Below are 24,092 nucleotides of genomic sequence, written 5' to 3' on the forward strand. Positions count from 1 at the left end.
ATGTTTGGTGGTGCAGGAGGAGAAACTGAAGCGGCTGCTCTCACACATGCAGGCGTGGGAGATCGCCCATACGCGGAAGGACCCCAAGCCTAGCGAGCCCAAGTACTACGGCAAGAAGACCACGCATAGGAAGAAGGCCTACTCCGATGGGTATCTGAGGTTACATCCTGACACACCTGACCCCATTGCGGCGGATCTGGACGAAAGGGTGGTGGTGGGCATGGGGCCGAAGGAGCACGATCGGGAGGCGGTTCTCGATGCTGTGATCACTCCTACTATCTCCTACACACAGCTCTGTCGGATCGACCCAAGCCTGAGCCAGCGCACGAGCACGCCCATGAGCAGTGCACTGTCACAGTCCCTCTTTCAGGAGCGGAAAACTGTAAGTATTTTCCCTCTTATCTTCATTTATCACTTTATTTTCCACATTTAGTAGTTTTATGAGTTCCATCATGTCATACTGTAGGCCTACATGGAGTACACACGCCAGGAGACCATGGCGTTGTTGGGGAACGTAGCAATAATTCAAAATTTTCTATGCATCACCAAGATCAATCTATGGAGATTCTAGCAACAAGAGAGGGAGAGGATGAGTGTATCTTCATACCCTTGAAGATCGCGATGCGGAAGTGTTACAAGAACGCGGTTGGTGGAGTCATACACGCAGCGATTCAGATCACGGTCGATTCCGATCTAAGAGCTGAACGGACGGCGCCTCCGCGTTCAACACACGTACAGCCCGGGGATGTCTCCTCCTTCTTGATCCAGCAAGGGGAGAGGAGAAGTTGAGGGGAAACTTCAGCAGCACGACGGCGTGGTGGCGATGGAGCTCGTGGTTCTCCGGCAGGGCTTCGCCAAGCACTACGGAGGAGGAGGAGGTGTTGGAGGAGGGAGGGGCTGCGCCAGGGGAAGGGGTGCGGCTACCCTCTCTCTCTCTCTCACTATATATAGGGGGAAGGGGTGGAGGAGGCGCCCTAGGGTTCCCTAGGGGAGGGGTGGCGGCCACAGGGGAAACCCTAGATGGGTTTGGGCGCCCCCAACCCTAGGAAACTTGCCCCCCAAGCCAGGAGGGGTGGCTGCCCTAGGGGAGGCGCCCCCACCTCTCCATGTTACGTGAGATGGGGTGGGAGGGGCGCGCAGCCCCTTAGTGGGCTGATGTTCCCCCTCCCCTTGGCCCATAAGGCCCCCCAAGGCTTGCCGGGGCCTCCGAAACACCTTTCGGTCACGCTGGTCGTCACCCGGTACTCCCAGAACAATTCCGGACTCCAATACCCTTCATCCAATATATCGATCTTCACCTCCGGACCATTCCAGAGTTCCTCTTCACGTTCGGGATCTCATCGGGGACTCCGAACAACCTTCGGTAACCACATACTATTTCCCATAACAACTCTAGCGTCACCGAACCTTAAGTGTGTAGACCCTACGGGCTCATGAACCATGCAGACATGACTAAGACACCTCTCCGGCCAATAACCAACAGCAGGATCTGGATACCCATATTGGCTCCCACATGTTCCACGATGATCTCATCGGATGAACCACGATGTCGGGGATTCAATCAATCCCGTATACAATTCCCTTTGTCAATCGGTATGTTACTTGCCCGAGATTCGATATTCGGTATCCCAATACCTTGTTCAATCTCGTTACCGGCATGTCACTTTACTCGTTCCGTAATGCATGATCCCATGACTAACTACTTAGTCACATTGAGCTCATTATGATGATGCATTACCGAGTGGGCCCAGAGATACCTCTCCGTCATACGGAGTGACAAATCCCAATCTCAATTTGTGCCAACCCAACAAACACTTTCGGAGATACCTGTAGCGCACCTTTATAGCCACCCAGTTACGTTGTGACGTTTGGTACACACAAAGCATTCCTACGGTATCCGGGAGTTGCACAATCTCATGGTCTAAGGAAATGATACTTGACATTAGAAAATCTCTTAGCAAATGAACTATACGATCTTGTGATATGCTTAGGATTGGGTCTTGTCCATCACATCATTCTCCTAATGATGTGATCCCGTTATCAATGACATCCAATGTCCATGGTCAGGAAACCATAACCATCTATTGATCAACAAGCTAGTCAACTAGAGGCTCACTAGGGACATGTTGTGGTCTATGTATTCACACATGTATTACGGTTTCCAATTAATACAACTATAGCATGAACAATAGACAATTATCATGAACAAGGAAATATAATAATAAACATTTTATTATTGCCTCTAGGGCATATTTTCAACAGTCTCCCACTTGCACTAGAGTCAATAATCTAGTTCACATCACTATGTGATTATAATGAATCCAACACCCATGGGGTTTGATCATATCTCGCTTGTGAGAGAGGATATTAGTCAATGGGTCTGAACCTTTCAGATACGTGTGTGCTTTACAAATCTCTATGTCATCTTCTAGATGTAGTTACCACACACTATTCGGAACTATTCCAAATGACTGCTCTACTATACGAATCCGGTTTACTATGCAGAGTCATCTAGATTAGTGTAAAAGTTTGCATCGGCGTAACCCTTTACAACGAACTCTTTTACCACCTCCATAATCGATAAAATTCCTTAGTCAACTAGTTACTAAGGATAAGTTTGACCGCTGTCATGTGATCCATTCCTGGATCACTCGTGTACCCCTTGATTGACTCATGGCAAGGCACACTTCAGGTGCGGTACATAGCATAGCATACTGTAGAGCCTACGTCTAAAGCATAGGGGGCGACCTTCGTCCTTTCTCTCTTTTCTGCCGTGGTCAGGTCTTGAGTCTTACTCAATACTCACACCTCATAACACAGCCAAGAACTCCTTCTTTGCCGATCTATTTTGAACTCCTTCAAAATCTTGTCACGGTGTGTATTCGTTTGAAAGTACTATCAAGCGATCTTGATCTATCCTTATAGATCTTGATGCTTAATGTTCATGCAGCTTAATCTAGGTTTTCCATTGGAAAACACTTTTCAAATAACCCTATATGCTTTCCAGAAATTCTACATCATTTCTGATCAACAATATGTCAACAACATATACTCATCAGAAATTCTATAGTGCTCCCACTCACTTCTTTGCAAATACAAGTTTCTCATAAACTTTGTATAAACCCAAAATATTTGATCATCTCATCAAAGCGTATATTCCAACTCCGAGATGCTTACTCCAGTCCTTAGAAGGATTGCTGGAGCTTTGCATACTTGTTAGCATCTTTCAGGATTGTCAATACCTTCTGGTTGTATCACATACAACCTTTCCTCAAGAAAATCGTCAAGGAAACAATGTTTTGACATCCTATATGCAAGATTTCATAAATAATGCAGTAATTGCTAATATAATTCCAACAGACTCTTAGCATCGCTACGAGTGAGAAAGTCTCATCGTAGTCAACTCCTTAAACTTGTCGGAAAATATCTTAACGACAAGTCGAGCTTTCTTAATGGTGATACTTACCATCATTGTCCGTCTTCCTTTTAAAATCCATCTGCACCCAACAGCCTTACGACCATCAAGTGGTTCTTCCAAAGTCCATACTTTGTTTTCATACATGGATCCTCTCTTAGATTTTATGGCCTCGAGCCATTCATCGGAATCCGGGCCCACCATCGCTTCTCCATAGTTCGTAGGTTCATTGTTGTCTAGAAACATGACCTCCAAGACAGGATTACGTACCACTCTGAAGTAGTACGTATCCTTGTCAACCTATGAGTTTTGATAGTGACTTGATCTAAAGTTTCATGATCAATATCATCAGCTTCCACTCCAATTGGTGTAGGCGCCACAGGAACAACTTCCTGTGCCCTGCTACACACTAGTTGAAGTGACGGTTCAATAACCTCATCAAGTCTCCACCATCCTCCCACTCAATTCTTTCAAGAGAAACTTTTCCTCGAGAAAGGACCCGTTTCTAGAAACAATCACTTTTGCTTCCGGGTCTGAAATAGGAGGTATACCCAACTGTTTTGGGTGTCCTATGAAGATGCATTTATCCGCTTTGGGCTTGAGCTTATCAGGCTAAAACTTTTCCACATAAGCTTCGCAGTCCCAAACTTTTAAGAAATGACAGCTTAGGTTTCTCTAAACCATAGTTCATACGCTGTCATCTCAGCGGAATTACGTGGTGCCCTATTTGAAGTGAATGCGGTTGTCTCTAATGCCTAACCCATAAACGATAGTGGAAATTCGATAAGAGACATCATGGTATGCACCATATCCAATAGGGTGCAACTATGATGTTCAGACACACCATCACACTATGGTGTTCCAGGCGGTATTAGTTGTGAAACAATTTCCACAATTTCTTAATTGTATACCAAACTCATAACTCAGATACTCATCTCTATCATCATATCATAGACATTTTATCCTCTTGTCACGACGATCTTCAACTTCACTCTGAAATTACTTGAACCTTTCAATAATTCAGACTTGTGTTTCATCAAGTAAATATACTCAGCATCTACTCAAATTATCTGTGAAGTAAGAACATAACGATATCCACTGTGTGCCTCAGCACTCATTGGACTGCATACATCAAAATGTATTACTTCCAACAAGTTGCTTTCTTGTTCCATCTTACTGAAAACGAGGCTTTTCAGTCATCTTGCCCATGTGGTATGATTTGCATGTCTCAAGTGATTCAAAATCAAGTGAGTCCAAATGATCCATCTGCATGGAGTTTCTTCATGCGTACATACTAATAGACATGGTTCGCATGTCTCAAACTTTTCAAAAAACGAGTGAGTCCAAAAGATCCATCAACATGGAGCTTCTTCATGCGTTTTATACCAATATGACTCAAATGGCAATGCCACAAGTAGGTGGTACTATCATTACTATCTTATATCTTTTGGCATGAACATGTGTATCACTATGATCGAGATTCAATAAACCATTCATTTTAGGTGCAAGACCATTGAAGGTATTATTCAAATAAACAGAGTAACCATTATTCTCCTTAAATGAATAACCATATTGCGATAAACATAATCCAATCATGTCTATGCTCAATGCAAACACCAAATAACAATTATTTAGGTTTAACACCAATCTCGATGGTAGAGGGAGTATGTGATGCTTGATCACATCAACCTTGGAAACACTTCCAACACATATCGTCATCTCACCTTTAGCTAGTCTCCGTTTATTCCGCAGCTTTTATTTCGAGTTGCTAACACTTAGCAACCGAACCGGTATCTAATACCTTGGTGCTACTAGGAGTACTAGTAAAGTACACATTAATATAATGTATATCCAATATACTTATGTCGACCTTGCCAGCCTTCTCATCTACCAAGTATCCAGGGTAGTTCTGCTTCAGTGACCGTTCCCCTCATTACAGAAGCACTTAGTCTCGGGTTTGGGTTCAACCTTGGGTTTCTTCACTAGAGCAGCAACTGATTTTCCGTTTCATGAAGTATCCCTTCTTCCCCTTGCCCTTCTTGAAACTAGTGGTTTTACTAACCATCAACAATTGATGCTCCTACTTGATTTCTACTTTCGTGGTGTCAAACATCGTGAATTGCTCAAGGATCATCATGTCTATCCCTGATATGTTATAGTTCATCACGAAGCTCTAGTAGCTTGGTGGTAGTGACTTTGGAGAACCATCACTATCTCATCTGGAAGATAACTCCCACTTGATCAAGCGATTGTAGTACTCAGACAATCTGAGCACATGCTCAATGATTGAGCTTTTCTCCCTTAGTTTGTAGGCTTAAGGAACTTATCGGAGGTCTCACACCTCTTGACGTGGGCACGAGCCTGAAATCCCAATTTCAGCTCTTGGAACATCTCATATGTTCCGCAACGTATCAAAATGTCTTTGGTGCCTCAATTCTAAACCGTTTAACATTACGCACTGAACTATCACGTAGTCATCAAAACGTGTATGTCAGATGTTCGCAACATCCACAAACGACGCCCGAGGTTCAGCACACCGAGCGGTGCATTAAGGACATAATCCTTCTGCGCAGCAATGAGGACAATCCTCAGTTTACGGACCTAGTCCGCATAATTGCTACTGTCAACTCTCAACTAAATTTTCTCTAGGAACATATCTAAAACAGTAGAACCAAAGCGTGAGCTACGACATAATTTGCAAAGACCTTTTGACTATGTTCATGATAATTAAGTTCATTTGATTATTTAATGAACTCCCACTTAGATAGACATCCCTCTAGTTATCTAAGTGATACATGATCCGAGTCAACTAGGCCGTGTCCGATCATCACGTGAGACGGACTAGTCATCATCGGTGAACATCTTCATGTTGATCGCATCTGCTATACGACTCATGTTCGACCTTTCGGTCTCTTGTGTTCCGAGGCCATATCTGTACATACTAGGCTCGTCAAGTCAACCTAAGCGTTTTGCATGTGTAAATCTGGCTTACACCCATTGTATGCGAATGTTAGAATCTATCACACCCGATCATCACGTGGTGCTTCGAAACAACGAACCTTCACAATGGTGCATAGTTAGGGGGAACACTTTCTTGAAATTTTATGAGGGATCATCTTATTTATGCTACCGTCGTTCTAAGCAAATAAGATCTAAACATGACAAACATCACATGCAAATCATAAAGTAACATGATATGGCCAATAACATCTTGCGCCTTTGATCTCCATCTTTGAGGCGTGGCATGATCACCTTCGTCATTGGCATGACACCATGAACTCCATCATCATGATCTCCATCATCGTGTCTTCATGAAGTTGTCTCGCCAACTATTACTTCTACTACTATGGCTAACGGTTAGCAATAAAGTAAAGTAATTACATGGTGTTTTCAATGATACGCAGGTCATACAATAAATTAAGACAACTCCTATGGCTCCTGCCGGTTGTCATACTCATCGACATGCAAGTCGTGATTCCTATTACAAGAACATGATCAATCTCATACATCACATATATCATTCATCACATTCTTTTGGGCCATATCACATCACATAGCATACCTTGCAAAAACAAGTTAGACGTCCTCTAATTGTTGTTGCATGTTTTATGTGGCTGCTACGAGTTTCTAGCAAGAACGTTTCTTACCTACGCAAAGCCACAACGGTGATATCCAATTGCTATTTACCCTTCATAAGGACCCTTTTCATCGAATCCGATCCTACTAAAGTGGGAGAGACTGGCACCCGCAAGCCACCTTATGCAACAAGTGCATGTCAGTCGGTGGAACCTGTCTCACGTAAGCGTACACGTAAGGTCGGTCCGGGCCGCTTCATCCCACAATGCCGCCGAATCAAGATAGGACTAGTAACGGTAAGCAAATTGTACAAACCATCGCCCACAACTACTTGTGTTCTACTCGTGCATAGAATCTACGCAATATACCTAGCTCATGATGTCACTGTTGGGGAACGTAGCAATAATTCAAAATTTTCTACGCATCACCAAGATCAATCTATGGAGATTTTAGCAACAAGAGAGGGAGAGGATGAGTGTATCTTCATACCCTTGAAGATCGCGATGCGGAAGCGTTACAAGAACGTGGTTTGTGGAGTCGTACACGCAGCAATTCAGATCGCGGTCGATTCCGATCTAAGCGCCGAACGGACGGCGCCTCCGCGTTCAACACACGTACAGCCCGGGGACGTCTCCTCCTTCTTGATCCAGCAAGGGGAGAGGAGAAGTTGAGGATAAACTCCAGCAGCACGACGGCGTGGTGGCGATGGAGCTCATGGTTCTCCGGCAAGGCTTCGCCAAGCACTACGGAGGAGGAGGAGGTGTTGGAGGAGGGAGGGGTTGCGCCAGGGGAAGGGGTGCGGCCGCCCTCTCTCTCCCTCACTATATATAGGGGGAACGGGGGTGGAGGAGGCGCCCTAGGGTTCCCTAGGGGAGGGGTGGCGGCCACAGGGGAAACCCTAGATGGGTTTGGGCGCCCCCAACCCTAGGAAACTTGCCCTCCCAAGCCGGGAGGGGTGGCTACCCTAGGGGAGGCGCCCCCACCTCTCCATGTTACATGAGATGGGGTGGGAGGGGCGCACAGCCCCTTAGACGGCTGATGTGCCCCCTCCCCTTGGCCCATAAGGCCCCCCCAACGCTTGTCGGGGCCTCCGAAATACCTTTCGGTCACGCTGGTCGTCACTCGGTACTCCCAGAACAATTCCGGACTCCAATACCCTTCGTCCAATATATCGATCTTCACCTCCAGACCATTCCGGAGTTCCTCGTCACGTCCGGGATCTCATCCGGGAGTCCGAACAACCTTCGGTAACCACATACTATTTCCCATAACAACTCTAGCGTCACCGAACCTTAAGTGTGTAGACCCTACGGGTTCGGGAATCATGCAGACATGACTGAGACACCTCTCCGGCCAATAACCAACAGCAGGATCTGGATACCCATATTGGCTCCCACATGTCCCATGATGATCTCATCAGATGAACCATGATGTCGGGGATTCAATCAATCCCGTATACAATTCCCTTTGTCAATCGGTATGTTACTTGCCCGAGATTCGATCGTCGGTATCCCAATACCTTGTTCAATCTCGTTACCGGCATGTCACTTTACTCGTTCTGTAATGCATGATCCCATGACTAACTACTTAGTCACACTGAGCTCATTATGATGATGCATTATCGAGTGGGCCCAGAGATACCTCTCTGTCATACGGAGTGACAAATCCCAGTCTCGATTCATGCCAACCCAACAGACACTTTCGGAGATACCTGTAGCTCACCTTTATAGCCACCCAGTTACGTTGTGACATTTGGTACACCCAAAGCATTCCTACGGTATCCGGGAGTTGCACAATCTCATGGTCTAAGGAAATGATACTTGACATTAGAAAATCTCTTAGCAAACAAACTATACGATCTTGTGCTATGCTTAGGATTGGGTCTTGTCCATCACATCATTCTCCTAATGATGTGATCCCGTTATCAATGACATCCAATGTCCATGGTCAGGAAACCATAACCATCTATTGATCAACGAGCTAGTCAACTAGAGGCTCACTAGGGACATGTTGTGGTCTATGTATTCACACGTGTATTACGATTTCCATTTAATACAATTATAGCATGAACAATAGACAATTATCATGAACAAGGAAATATAATAATAACCATTTTATTATTGCCTCTAGGGCATATTTCCAACAGGCGTGGCACGAGAGCCTTCATGCATACCATCAGCAGAGGGATCGCCAGATGCAGCACGCTTTTCAGGAAATGGCGGCCGGCAGGTGTCCTCAATGGCCAGCAGCAGAGGGTTCTCCAGCACAACCAACGTTGCTGAGCTTTGAGGAGTTTGTGGCACAGAACGTTGGCCCCTCGCCGGTTAGTTCATCCCCAATCTATTCACTCAAAGTATATCATGCCTTTCAACACAGTCATATATCCCGTTAATATGTCTTTTCAACATCCAGGGAACCGGTGGATTAACCGTTGGCGGTGGTCTTCGCAACACTCCCGAGTCACGGAGCCCGACCACTCTGATCCACAGAGGCGGAGGCGGAGGTGGAGGCGGTCTTGGCGGTACCGCTGCCGCTAGCAGTGATGACCTGGGCTTCGGTGGTCTTGGCGGTGACGACCTCCGCGGTGCTCGACGTCCTGGCGCTTAAGCCTTTGGGTCACATTGTGGCGGTCTTGGTGGTGATGATACTTATATGCTTGTGATGTTTCTTATCTTATTGTTGTTTGTGAGATTCTTATATGCTTGGTGGTGATGATACTTATATGTTCATGCTTTGCGATGCTTCTTATGATGTGTGATGATGAATTTGTTGTGTGATGCTGCTCCTTATTGTTACGTGATGCATATATTGTTGTATGATTCTTATATATGTTGTATATATTCAAATGAATTGAGCTGAAAAAAAGAGAAAAAAGAAAAAATAAATAGACATAAACTATGCCGACGGCAAGGCCGTCAGCATAGACCTGGCGTGAGCTCCTAGTGGCTGACATGTGGCACGTCTATGCCGACGGCCTTGCCGTCGGCATAGTTCCAAACTAAGCCGACGGCTAGGCCGTCGGCATACACCTGCCCCAGGAGCTCCCAGTGGCTGCCGCGTGGCAGGGCTATGCCGACAGCCTAGCTGTCGGCTTAGTTTGGATCTATGACGACGGCTAGGCCGTCGGCACAGACCTGCCTCAGGGGTGACGCCTGCTTGCCACGTGGGAGGTCTATGCCGACGGCCCAGCCGTCAGCCGACGGCCCAGCCGTCGGCATAGACCTCCCACGTGGCAAGCAGGCATTGGACAGCACTTGACGGCGGCCGCCGTTAGGTGATGACGTTGCCGACGGCCAGGGCCGTCGGCATAGATGCACGGCCACCGTCGGGATAGGGCCTATGCCGACGGCCTTTCTATGCTGACGGTCATCCTGGCTACGCCGACGGATATGTTGCCGACGGCCCTATGCCGACGGCGGCCGACGGGGGCCGTCGGCATAGATGTACGATCACCGTTGGGATAGGGCCTATGCCGACGGTCATCCTGGCTACACCGACGGATATGTTGCCGACAACCCTATGCCGACGGGTCCCGACGGCTAGTCAGGGCTATGCCGACGGCCAGGGCCGTCGGCATAGGGTGCGATTCCGGTGGTGATTGATCTTGCCCTGATTTTATGCATCAGGTAGATTTATTTGTTATCTCCTTCTGGATTGGCTTTTCCATGTAAGTTACAGCATATGCAGAGGGTATAAAGAAGGCTTAATTTCCTTTATAAAGCTTGCATGGAATTTAGTTCAATCGAGTCATAGTTACATATGCTTGTGTTTCCAATTCTTGTTTCGATTGAGCTGTATCCATGCCTCCATGGTGGTGTGAATTGTACCCTCCCATGCCCAGTCCTCGCTGCATACCGCCAAACACGTCAATGCTTACTGCTAGTCTACTACCGGAATTATGTTGCATCTGAATTTCTTTGCATTGCCTGGCAATGAAGCTGCGTCCTCCTGAATGGGGGCTGGAAACCTTCTACCTGCCAATGAAGCTTAAGAACAAAAGAGTGGGTTGGCTATATATACATCTGAATTTTAAGAGATACTGGGAGACTAATATTTCTTGACACCAGTCAGAGTTGAGGTGTTGCGCATATTATTCAAATTGAGCTGCTGCGACTAAATGATGTGAGACGGTGGCATATATGTCCAGCTGTACCTGTCAATAGTGGAGGATATTCGCTTCACTGGAAGAACGTGTTTGTTGTTGCTTTGATCTTTGACGTGCCGGTTCTCCTAATGAAATGGTGTTGTGTGATGTGTACGTAAAACTGTCGATGAGCTCTTCTTTTGCAAAATAATCAATCTCTTAACTCACAAAATAGTCAATTTGATTGGTATGTCTCTAAATATGCAAAATTGCCAGCTACTGGTGCTTTTTTTTTTTTTGACATCTTGCCAGCTACTGGTGCTAGTGCTACCAACTCAGTCTGGTACTAGCGGTGCATGTATATAGTGCACCTGAGCAATTACGAGCTGGGAAGATTTTGCATATGGTTAATGGTTTCACGAATTACATGATGCAGATGAGAGAACCAAACTACTACTAGAGCTGAAAGAAAAGACTGCTTCTAGTTCATGATTATAAGTTTATAACTAGCACATGCACTGAAGATTGTCAACTTTTTTTCCTTAAAGCAAAGAACTAATTCTGCGTAAATTTCGCTCCGTCGGTTGCATATACGCACGGCAAAACTGAAGCTGCTGCACCTTGGGAAGATTAGAAGGGCAGAGCTATCAGGGAGAGTTCCAACAGCACATACAGTCTGAGAATCATATTACCAGCTACCATTACCAACGCATGCCGTCCACCTATTTTCCTGACACACAACCGATCACCCTCAGCTCTCAGGTTCAGGCGAATTTGGCCTCTCACTTGTGTGCCCCAATACCAGGTAAAATTAATCCCTCATAACAGTCAAATGGGTCAACACTAGTTCTAATATCGCATGGCATGGCGCAACACGACTTAGTTTTGTAACCATATCGGTCCTCATAAGTGTATATTTCGTCCTGCTTCTTTTTCATGGTGTGAGTTGCCCTCCTCCTTCCCCGCCGTCACCATTATCTACAATCTCTACTATTAAAGCGAAGTTTTTTTTTAACATCGGCCCTTTATTGACTAAATAACAAAGTCATACAAAGCCTCTTGGATACACTCCGGAGCAGAATTGAAAACACAAAGACCAGAAGAGTTTTGGTGTGTTGGTTCTATGAGGTCTTAGCACGGTGACTTCCCGACTGTCTACTACAACAAGGTTTGCCCGGCTCCGGCGAGGAAGGGACGATGACAGCGGCGCGTCTTCGGCTCTGTTCAGTGCTTGTAGTTGTCGCTAGGTGGTCTATGAATCTGGATGTAATTTTTATTATTTCTAGTGTTCGTTGTACTATCCTGATTGAAGATGAATAAATTGGAAGATTTTTCCGAAAAAAAAAGACCAAAAGAGTTAAAACAAAAACTAGCTATAACATGAGCCAACACATTACATTGCCGACCAACGTGCACAAACAAACTGAGGAGAAGCCTAGAATTGCCATCTTGATATCATCAATGACGGAACCAACAACAGAACGATCGTGGGCTTTGGATTTCAGCCTTTGCACCAAAGTGAGGCAATCAGTGGCAAAGATCACATGGAAAAAGTGTTCCTCACACACCATGTCAACTGCTCTGCGAAGAGCCAAAGGTTCGACCATCTCGGGTGTGAGAGAAGCAGACAACACTTCAGTACACGCCTTGATGCATTGACCCATATGGTCTAGAGCTACTACACCAGCCCCAGACTTATTGAACTTATGAAATAAAGCCGCATCAGAAAAAAAAAACATAACCGTACCTGGAGGCGGTGGAGACCAATTAGAGCTAAAAGCAATGGTCTCACATCTATTCACAGGAACATGTTTGTAAATATGCTCGAATATCATGTCCATAACCATGATTTTTGCTTGCACGAGTAGGAACTTCAGGAGTGTTTCAAGCCGAATTTTGAGCATCCCAGATGTGCCAAATGGTTACGGCCATCACAGTTGCCTCATGATCTGTGCATCGAGACAAGAAATCAAAAAGGCACTGTTTTGGAGACCTGAATTCACGACGGCACTGCTGGACATGAAAGAAATTCTTCACTTCATCCCACACGTTTCTTGCATAATGGCAGAAGAGCAAGCATGCTCGATACTCTCTAGTCAGCCGCAGAAAGCACATGCAGCAGGAGCAGGAACATTGCGTCTACAAAGCTGTTCTTCGGAAGGCAAACCGTTATACGCATAACTAGTAAAGAGGAGTTGGGGATGCATTCGTCCGCCCAACTCCACCTTCCGTGACCCCTCCTCTCCACGCCCTACATTAACTCAATCGAATGAAAATAAATATTACCAAAATCTCAACTAAATAAAAAAAATATCTTGTCATCCCCTACACATCCCAAATTAAATCAAATCTTTCCAATACCTCAACAAAATTAATTTTGTGTCTTTCCTACTCATACTCAAATCAAATCTTATCAAAATCTAGAATATGATGTGTGTAAGATTTATGTCGGACGCGATTGATGTTGAACTAGTAGAATGTGCATGCCTCGTTGCAACGCACGCGCAATTAGCTAGTATCATGTACAATTACACCACATCATCGATTGACTCATTTCACTTGTAAGACCTTAGAGATATTAAAATTGTACTAGTTTGGTATCAAGAGGACGTCGTGATCGGAATATATTACAATCAAAGGGGGCTCAAGAATTAAAGAGTTTGCGGTTTTCATGACGCCGTTTTGATCATGTGAGATTGCCAACAACATGACATGAGATTCGTAAATAGCATCTTTTTTTACCTCTTCTTTTTTTAGGGATTTGTATTTTCTTTTAGGGATTTGTAAGCATCTGGTCTCCATATGACGGGCTCAATTGGGCCGACCAAGCAAGTCCACGACTCTTTCTTCTCACAATCGAGCCCAAAGAAAAAACAACCAGTGACGACACAAGTCCAACGCCGCCGCCGCTCCTTTGCTCCATTCCCCTCGCCAAACCCTCGCTCCACCAGACGACCTGTGCGGCCTGCCGGCGACCACGCTCGACGAGCCGAGCCGCAATGGCCCCCGGAGGAGGCGAGCAAGTATTCGGGGAGCAGGACAACCCACCGGCGACGGGCCACGGGTGCCGCGACGAGGAGGCCCCATCCCGTTCGCGGATGCCGTCGCCGCCGCCGCCGTTGCTTCCTGGCCTGGACGTCACTCCCGTCGCCTCTCAGGTGTGTTCCTCGCCTCTTGTATTCTTCGATCCGTGAAATCGATCCGTGACCTAAACGAAATGCCACATCTTTAGAACAAGAAGATGAGGCTGGATGATGGGCAGCAGGGGGAGGAGACGACCCCGGCGCTCTTCCCGGAGGACGTTCTCGTCGAGATCCTGTCGCGGGTGCCCTACGTCTCGCTCTTCCACTTCAAGTGCGTGTCCAAACAATGGCTCGCCCTCTGCTCCGCCCCAGACGTCCGCAAGAGGTCGCCGCAGACCTTGTCTGGTTTCTTCTACTTCAATCTCGGCTGGTGTTTCCAGAATTTGTCCGGGAAAAGCCCTCCGATCGTCGACGCCAATCTCCGTTTCTTGCGTGGCAGCTATAAGTATTTCAGTATCCAACAATGCAGCACCAGCCTGCTCCTTTGCAGATGCTGGAAATCCCGCCGTCCTAGGCAGTACGGTTGGAATTTTGTCCCGAATCCAGGGCCGGGGCAATGTTTTAAATGGCCTGAGGCTAAGGAGTTCGATTATGTTGTCTGCAATCCTGCTACTCATCAGTGGACTGTGTTGCCTCCTATAGAATTGCCTGACGGCCTTTCGCATTTCAGCCTAGGCAAATACTTTCTGGGTTTTGACCCGGCGACTCCTTCCGGCTTTGTGGCGTTTGTGCCCCTGGACACATATTATGAACATGGCCTGTCCACGGCCATGATCTACTCATCGGAAACTGGAGGGTGGACTTCCATGCAGAGTCAGTGCAATGGTGACCGTACATATCGGGTCGGTGATTTAGAAAGCACCTTCCTAAATGGCATTATGCATTTCCCTACTCGATCTTCGTCAATAGTCACAGTGGACATGAAAAGGAATGCTTGGGGGAAAATTAAAATGCCACCTGGCATGCCAAACAACTATGGCGGTGCTTCCATTGGGCAGTCACAGGGATGTCTGCATGTTTGGGAAGAGGATCAAGATGGTTGCCAACTCTCTATTTGGGTTCTTGAGAATTATGACAGTGGACAGTGGGGACCCTAAAGTGTAGCATTAACTGTTTTGAACTGTTTGGAAGGGATTGTTGCAAAAACGATGAGTACTACTCGATGTTTGCAATTCATCCAGAATGTAATTTGATTTTCCTTACTCATGGAAACGACAAGATATTATCATACAACATGGATAATCAGAAAGTCCATGTTATCTGCGCCTCTGAAGATTTCTTCAAAGGTCTGCCACTCACCCTACTGCCTTACGTACCCTGTTTTGTGGAATGGACATCAAATGGTCAGTGAATGCTTAACATACTTGGCATGGCACTAGTGTCTTAGTAAACGTGAGTTGTGGGGTATATGCTGAATCTTCTAGTTGAAGTTGTGTGATGGATAAATCAGACATGCGCTTCAATTTGTATTCTTTCTTTTCTTTTAGTGTCCAGGCGCATACCCTTCTTTTTCTTCGAGCAATGATGTAGCCATGAAGAATTGTAACGAAGCCTCTAATGGGAATGTTTAGTTCTAAGAATGAACTTGGTCATTTGATCTATTTGCTTCCATGTAATAACTATGGATGTTGCTCTTTTAGCTCCCCTATGGGGAAGATAATTATAGATGTCGCTCTTTTAGCTCCCCTATGGGGCAAATGTGAAACAATATATTATATATGCTTGAAATGTTTAATTTCCTGCAAGCAAATCTTTATTATGCAATATGCTATCCACCATTGCTAAATATTGATCTTGCCCTGATTTACGCATTAGGAAGATTTATTTGTTATCTCCTTCTGGATTGGCTCTTCCATGTAAGCTACAGCATATGCAGAGGATATAAAGAAGGCTTAATTTCCTTTATGAAACCTGCATGGTTTTCCATTGATGGTATCAAACAATCTGCAGCTTTATGCGCCTACTAGAGAATATAGTTCACTCAGTCATAGTTAACATATGCTCATGTTTCTAATTCTTGTTTTGCTTTGAGATGTCCCCATAACCATTCTGTTTGTGTTCATTGATTCTGGTTAGACTGTTGAATTTGGATTTTCTGGATCAACAACGTCAGGATGAGAACCAGCCCTCCTAGGGACGGTTCAGCTCCTAGACCTGCGGTAAAATAAAAAAGAAACTAGTTCAATCTTTGGTCAAACTGGAACAATCTTGGATCTGGTTATCCTTGTGTATGCCGGACAGCAGCAGGTGGTAACTACTCCCTCTGTCCCATAATATAAGACGTTTTTGCTAGCTATGTTAGCTTGTTAAAACGTCTTATATTGTGGGAAGGATGGAGTATTGTTTAACATGCTTCCATTTTTATGCAGTGACAACAATACTAGTGTCCCTAAACAAACTTTGCAATTAAGTGTTCAGATGGAGTATTCGGGCAAGTTCTGCCTATCGGTTCCAATTCTGAGGGTGCGGTGGCGCCTTTCATGGCTAACGGGATCTGCCAATTGAAGGCGGAGCCTAAATACAATATTTTTTTGGTTGTCTCATCCTCCATAAGACGTCTTTGATGGCAGGCGGTGCGAGTTTGGTCCCATGATCAAGCTTGCAAGCTTTGCGACATGGATTTTGATATAAATGATCAGATTTGCACGAGGCTGCCAATTCTCTCGAGGTGTTTGAGGGGATTCCAGGTGGACAATTCCAGGTGGGATTTGATTTCACAGCCCTTTGAAGGCCCATGTCGGAACAATGGCGTTTCAGTGAAATCCACATATATCTGCTTTGGAAATTGCACTGGATGGAAATAAACTGGAGGATGCAGTGATCGACTCTTATATTAGTTTGATCTACAAAAGTGAATCGAAGGTGAAGCATGATAAACTTTGACCACGATATTTGCATGTTCTTATTTTCCCCTCTTTTCATGTAAGTAGTGAATTAAAAGGGAATCAGTTTCATATACCCACACGAGTGTATTCGTTTCACACCTGGGACGGGCGCGCAGCTTTCTCAAGAGTTCCTGGCAACTCGAGAAACAGAATTTGGATGCGTGGATTTTTAACATAAACAGGTCAAAGTACTCAAATTTCATGTAGTCCGGAAAATCCAACATGTTCTTAGAATAGAGGAATGCCGGTCGAAACTAATGAAATCTCCCGCATGTTCTGGAATACGGTTGTAGTGATCTGGCCTCTCTCTTTTTCTCCAGTGCAAATTATTTATCCTGAACTAGTCCCTGGTTTACATTTTATCATGACTGGATCAAGTTTGTAGTTATTCTTGAAATTACAATGAACTTAATTCTGTAATATATAGTCAAATTCCTCTACAAATACATGGTTCAGTTATGTAAGGGAGTTGACCATACTAAAAAGAAGGATGGGGAATTTGTTTTAAATCAGATAGTTTGGAGTGTTAAACATACTTACCTCCCTTTCTTTCTCACCAACCCTAGCTGCAACCTAGATCTTCTCCACGCGGCTGCCTTGGCCCCCCTCCCCTCACCCTTCTGCCGGCCTCGTCGACAGTTATACGAGTGGGGACACGTCCCGTGGGGACACGTCCCTTTCGTGTTTCTTAGTAGGCCATTGTTTCCATTGGATTTTGGCTTCCTAGCAACCTCAACGCGGTGGTGGTGGCGGTCCCTCCCTACCCCGGAGAGAGCCAACAGATTTGACATGATCTGGTTTCTTCAACCCTCTGGACTATGGTGAACAATTGTAAACCTGCGCTCCATGGGGTGATGCCCCAACTGATGTTCCTTCAACGTTACTAAATCTCATTTCTAGCGGCGAGTTGGTATTGCGCTCTTCAAATCCTGCTATGGCGGGGCGTTTGCAGGTGTCTCTTTCTCTTACTGCCGGTTCATGTAATTTTGAAGTTTTGACGATTAGCATACAATCGAAGGAAGAAGACGACTAGTATGGTTTTCGGTGTAATTTTAATTTTTTTTGTTGGTCATTTTGTATCTTATTGTCTTTTCCATTGTACTGCTTGATGCTTTCCTTTATAATTATCAAATATGAATTCCCTTTAGTTGTCTTTTGTAGAAAATAAAAGGTTAGTGAAGTTGTTTCTGTGTCATGAGATCAACAAATGTTAGTTTCTACTTAGGAATTGCCTCTCGTTCAAATTTGAAATTATCTCCAGTTTTTTGTGGCATGTCCATGAAAATGATCTACTCATCAGAAACTGGAGGATGGACCTCCATGCAGAGTAGGTGCTTTAATGTCAGTGTAAAGTCGGTTAGTAATTTAGAAAGCAGTCGAAACACCTCCCTGAATTCAGTATGATTCTCCAGATCAACAGTGGCAGTCACGGTTAAACAAAAAAAACTGGGTCAACCGTTGATATGATCATCCCCATATGCCTGACAGGTGACAGCAGTATGTGGTAACTATTGCTTAGCATGGTTCCATTTTTGTACACTGAGAGCAATACTAGTTTCCTAAACAAACTTTACAAAGAGTTCAGATGTCTAAATGCCTGGTACCAGAATGAGGTCGCTGCGTTGGCTTTGTCGCGGATGTTTTTGACCCTTTCTGTTTTGGTTGCGCCCATACATAAATTATTTCTGTATATCCGTGAGAAAGCTAAGCATGATAAATGTTTACCATTAAATTACTAGGTTCTTAATTCCGCTCATTTTTGGATTTTTCTACTCATGTAGATGCACCGCATGAGTTGTTTAAGCAACCACGAGTGTTCGTTTGCAGATCTCTCAAGAGGAACTTCCTGGCTTCAGAAACAAAATAAAACAAACAGGTGAAAGCGTCAGAGTCCACACAATCCCACGCCTTGTTATAACCGCAGAATGCCGGTCAGTTGGAACCGAGAAGATTTCCCACGCTTTCAGGTGTGACATTCGCCACAGTCCATCCCGCATGCACTCCACACTCCACAGAACCATATCATGAATAAGCACGGCAGAAGGGGAATGGGATGTGAATTGAATGGATCTATGTATAATTTTACACTGTATTCTGTTTTGTCAGGCTATTCTCCTGCTGGCTCCTTTAATATACAACTACCAAGAACTTACAACAGCCCTTTTTTTAGTTTTTCTCCTGCATCTCTTTCTCCTCTTTTTTTGGGGGTTGCTTTTCTCTGTGGTGCTTACCTAAGAGATGATGTTAGTACACGGCGACGCGAAGCAGGCCGGGCTGAGGTTGCGTGTAATGGAGCCCTTCGTCCAGAAGGAACTGCTCGACGGCGATGGGCAGCCTCGCGGTGCGAGACCCCTTGGTGTGGTGGCCTGTTCCGACGCATACCATGACTTGCATCCTTTCGCCTGAAGCCCTCGCCATGCCCCTCAGGGAGCCGAGCTCGACCTTCAGGATATGGATTGCTTCGCTCACGTGGAGGCCGTGTAGATCAATCAGACGATCACTCCCCCGTTGCAAAGCACCAGGGTTCCTGGACAATGAAACAAAAAGTTTCAGGATGAAACAGAAGTGCTTGTAAATACGACATTCCACAGAAGCAGCGTATACATAGCTAGCTTGTAAAGGGGAGAAAGCAACCTCTGTAAATAAATAGCTTCTCTAGCTTTCTCATGAGCTGCTTTCATTTGCGAGTTATAGGCCTGACCTTTGATGCTTAGTTCCTTGGCCAGAGCTTTGTTGCCAATTAGGTAAGCTTGTCTAGCCTGCCAAGTACATCTTTCCATCAATATTCCAACTAACAAAATTAATGAGTCAAATATGCAAGACGTAGCGACTCATGGTATCCTGGATGAAATTTATATGATACTAGTAGCTATGGGGCCAGATTTGCCCTTCCCTAGAATAAGTCGCACAAATCCATCATTTTGTATGGCTTGCAAACTTGCATATGAGTAGTGGAAAGATTATACAAAAACATGAATATTCTCTGCCCTTCTTTTTTTAAATGGTCTGCCCTTCTATTTAGGAAGGAAAGGAACAAGACAAGGTTAATGTCATTGATGATTCAAAAAAGATAAACTTTCATAGACGTGTAGCCGGAACGAAGTTAAAATGGGAGACATTTTATGATTATTCTTGACTTACTTACTTACTTACTTACGAAGCCTTTGATCCCAAACAAGTTGGGGTAGGCTAGATATGAAACCCTTTCACGAGGACTTCCCAGGAGGTCACCCATCCTAGTACTACTCTCGCGCAAATGGGTTTCATACCCAAAAGACTGGCTAGTTTTTACGTTGGCTCGCCAAGCCTATCACAACCCTTAGATATGAAACTCTTTCACAAGGACTTCCCAGGAGGTCACCCATCCTAGTACTACTCTCGCTCAAATCGGTTTCATACCTATGGGACTGGCTAGTTTTTACGTTGGCTCGCCAAGCCTATCACAACCCTCCTCCTTTACCCGGGCTTGGGACCGGCTATGCCTAGAAGACATAGGCGGAGTTATGATTATTCTTGACTGCAGTTAAAAAAACATAAGCACATGACAATGATACACAACTATAATACATACAGCAAGACAGCAACAACCAATTTTAAAAATGCCAAATTCAACAAAAACCGATTAACAATGCCAAATTCAATGCGTAGGCCAAACCCTCAACAAATTCCTACTATGGTTCTGCCAATGTACTTTCTAATATTCCTTATGAACAGATATCTAAACAAGAAATGCAAATTAACGTGTACATTGGTTTAGAAGAATAGATACATGTACAACCAAGAATCTGGAGACAACAATTAAGCTGCTCACCTGCTCAAAACATGCATTTCGGACACGGGCAAAATCACGAGCTTCTTCCCTCGATTCCGAATACATGTTTGCTGTTGGGCCACGTACAAACATAAATCCATCAGCATATAATTGCATCTATCTAGAAGGAACACATGAAAATACACCAATACGCTTCAAATTATGCACACCCAACTATAATTTGCTTCCTGAGATCTATCCATGATCCACATCATTCTGGTTCAACCCATACATTCTAAAGCACAATGTACGAATCCTTACTTGCCTATTCTAAGATAACAACAATACAATGTGAAGAAATAACTTATAGTATTCAGATGAGTATTACCGACTGCATCGCCAGTATCAAGCCATGGAGTTGCAGCTGCACGTGCACTACTAACACTTTGATACTTGTTCCCGGAAGATGTTTTAGAACCAAAACTGTACTGCTTGGGTACAGAAACGGTAGAAACACCATTGCCGTAATCAGGACCCTTTTTGAACTTGTTGTGGCCAGAATTCTGCGATGCAAGTTTCCGAACAGCTGAAACAAAATCACCAGTACCACTAGATATGGTGGAAGAATTGCGCCCACTGAAGAAGCCAAGGATATCCATATCTCCCTTAGAGAAACCGTTTTGATCTTCTGCTGTTGGCAGGGCAGGAAAGTCGCCCGTACTAAAGTTTGGTGAGCTGGGGGTCAAATTCATTGCCTGATTGGAAGTAGGATCCACTTGCATCTGAAAAATCAAAAGAAAAAATAACCCTTGGAGATACTACTGAATGTTGCAATTGTAACATAACTGCTCGAAGCAATGTATATTACCAAATAAAGAGGAAAGAGATTTTAATATTGTCTTTCAAAGGATATGTTTAATACTGGTGCCTTGAGCAGAAAGAAAATTCATTAAAGTTTCAGCAATATACATCAAGAAGAGTCAGCTATATTAAGCAATGCTCTGATTGGACGTATAGAGGAGTTAGTGTGAAAATTACAGATAGAAAGAGATTACCTCTAGCTGGGTGAGAATTTCAATAGTATGATTGAAGTCACATCCATTTGCATAGTACAGCTCCCCAAGACTCTCTGCTGAAAATCCAGGAAACTGAGACGCTAAATACTCTAGGGGATCAAAAAGGCCATCTGATGCTGCAACGTACTCACTAGCAAAACTGTCAGTAAAGCCTGTGGTAGGATCATACTGAAGGTCCTGATTTTCATTAGCAAAGTGGAGGTCACCCACGTAATTTTGCTCCCAATTGCTTGAACCAACAGTTGAAAAGGTTGACTGTGAATTATCCTCGTAAAATAAATTGGTATGCCCAAGTTCCAGGTTGCTAGCTGAAGAAGACAACTCTTGGTGTTCTCTTGACAAGCGGCTAGCTTTTGTCCCATAGAAAGGAGGTGCATTCAAGGATAATCCAGCAAGGGACAGTTCTTCAGGTTCTTGTTCGATTTTCTCGAAAGAAGTGAAGTCTGGAATAATATCATCTGGGAGCTGCTTACGCCAGAACTGGTGTGCCTCATCGTCTGAGTTATTAGACTTGGACGACTCAGACCTATCTAGAATTTTTTTTCCAGGTGACCCCCTAAGTTCAGACTTACTTGCATCTGAAGCTGTGCTATTACCATAGGATGGTCTAATAACACATGAAGGGACAAACTCTGCTGCATTGGGATTTAATGCAGTGATTTTATTTGGCAACATTGACCTTGCATCACCATTATTTGGAACAACTTTATTCAGTGAAGTCATCTTTTAACAGAAATTACATGTACAGGAAAACTCTTCCAATAAGATTTACCCAAACCCTGAAAAGGTGGTAAACATCAAGGTTAGTATTAGTATGGTTCAGCACATTTACAAGAATTACATTTCCTATGAATAACTGAAATAGAAAAGCCATGTATCCTGTAATGGCAAGAAGCTATTTGCTAATCTGCAAAACTGTTTAGTTACTCCCATAATTTTCTGTGAGGTAGCTATAAATAATAAATTTATGCCAGATTACTGAGAATCGATTTTATTTTCGAGGGAAAAACAATTTCATGCTTATCAAAAACAGCACACGCAAATAAAAACTAATCCAATAAGGTCTGGCTCCAATTATTTGAGTCATATTTAGAGCAAACGAAATGTGAACTCTAATCTAGGTAAGCCATTTATTAATTTACATGACATATATGGATGAACTAATTGACAAGTTGTTAGAATTGCCAAACTAGTCGGTCCTTTAAATCGTACTGTTAGGCTTCAAAAAGTTTCTTTTTTGTTACTATCATGCAGACATGGCAACAGTATTATCAGCATTACTTGTAATAGAAGTTTCCAAATTTACAAGGCCTACTTGTAATAGAAGTTTCCAAATTTACACAAGGCCTAAAAGACGGTAGGTATCTTTCCAAAAAAGGGCGTTAGAATAGGGCGTCACCCATTTGCACACAAAATGGCGTGGCCTTTCTTGGCTCAGATATAACTGCCTGAGCTACTACTACAACCGCCAGCGTCACAAAAGCTGCATCTCCCCCATGCAGTTTCTATACGCCAAATTCACCGGCTAGGACGTTGAAATATCTAACGCTTCAGTCGTACGCATTGGCCCTTTTACGGCAATAACTTCGCCTCGCCGCTAAATCAGTAAATTCGCAAAAATAATACTAGTAAATTCGCATGAGCGGCAAACGTAACAGTAAAACAACAGAAAAGGAAAATAAGCTTAGGGCTACGCCACCCCGAATCGGAATCATACACAGCTCTAGCTCTAGCAGAGGCTTGAAAATCAAATCAAATCATGCGCCCGGCCAGGCAGACGAGATTGAGCAAACAGTGCACCTGGCTGGCTCTCCAGGCCACCCGCGCGCCCGCGCTAGCTACGGACAGAGAGACGCTCGGAGAGGAGAGAGCAAGCCGACGCCGCGCCGAGATCCGGACGGGATCTACACGAGGCGAGCGTCCGCGGCAGATCTGGAGAGCTCCCGCCAACGCGAGCCGATGCCCTTCCGCCGGTCGATGAGCTGGTAGTAATATATGGCTGGCGACCGGCCCATATGGGGCGCGAAGGATAAAAAGCCTCGGCCGCCCCTCCCCGACGCGGGGCAGGGTACGGGTCGTCACCGCCCACGAGACGGAGACGGAGCCGGAGCCGGCGCGGAGACGGAGGGGATTCGGAGGTGGTGGCCGAGGCGGGGTCGGAGACGGGGTGGGTCGCCGGGATTTGTGGCGTGGTGGAGGGCGGCCGTGGGGAGGGGAGGGGA

At 44.8% G+C, this 24,092-nt stretch overlaps 1 protein-coding gene and 1 pseudogene across 1 annotated transcript; one reads left to right on the forward strand and one right to left on the reverse strand.

The window, feature by feature from the left end:
• Positions 1-13,968: 13,968 nt before the first annotated feature.
• On the forward strand, positions 13,969-17,230 carry LOC119341882 (annotated as a pseudogene).
• Positions 17,231-19,094: 1,864 nt separating this feature from the next.
• Positions 19,095-24,086, reverse strand: LOC119339212 (polyadenylate-binding protein-interacting protein 7-like). Its single transcript, XM_037611351.1, has 6 exons — positions 23,671-24,086; positions 21,850-22,649; positions 21,183-21,576; positions 20,855-20,925; positions 19,678-19,802; positions 19,095-19,570 (listed from the first exon to the last, which is right to left on the reverse strand). The coding sequence occupies exons 2-6, from the start codon at positions 22,591-22,593 to the stop codon at positions 19,288-19,290; spliced, it is 1,617 nt and encodes a 538-aa protein (XP_037467248.1). The 5' UTR covers positions 22,594-22,649; positions 23,671-24,086; the 3' UTR covers positions 19,095-19,287.
• Between the last annotated feature and the right edge of the window lie 6 nt (positions 24,087-24,092).

Source organism: Triticum dicoccoides, chromosome 7B (genome assembly GCF_002162155.2).
Source record: "Triticum dicoccoides isolate Atlit2015 ecotype Zavitan chromosome 7B, WEW_v2.0, whole genome shotgun sequence".
NCBI classification, from domain to species: domain Eukaryota; kingdom Viridiplantae; phylum Streptophyta; class Magnoliopsida; order Poales; family Poaceae; genus Triticum; species Triticum dicoccoides.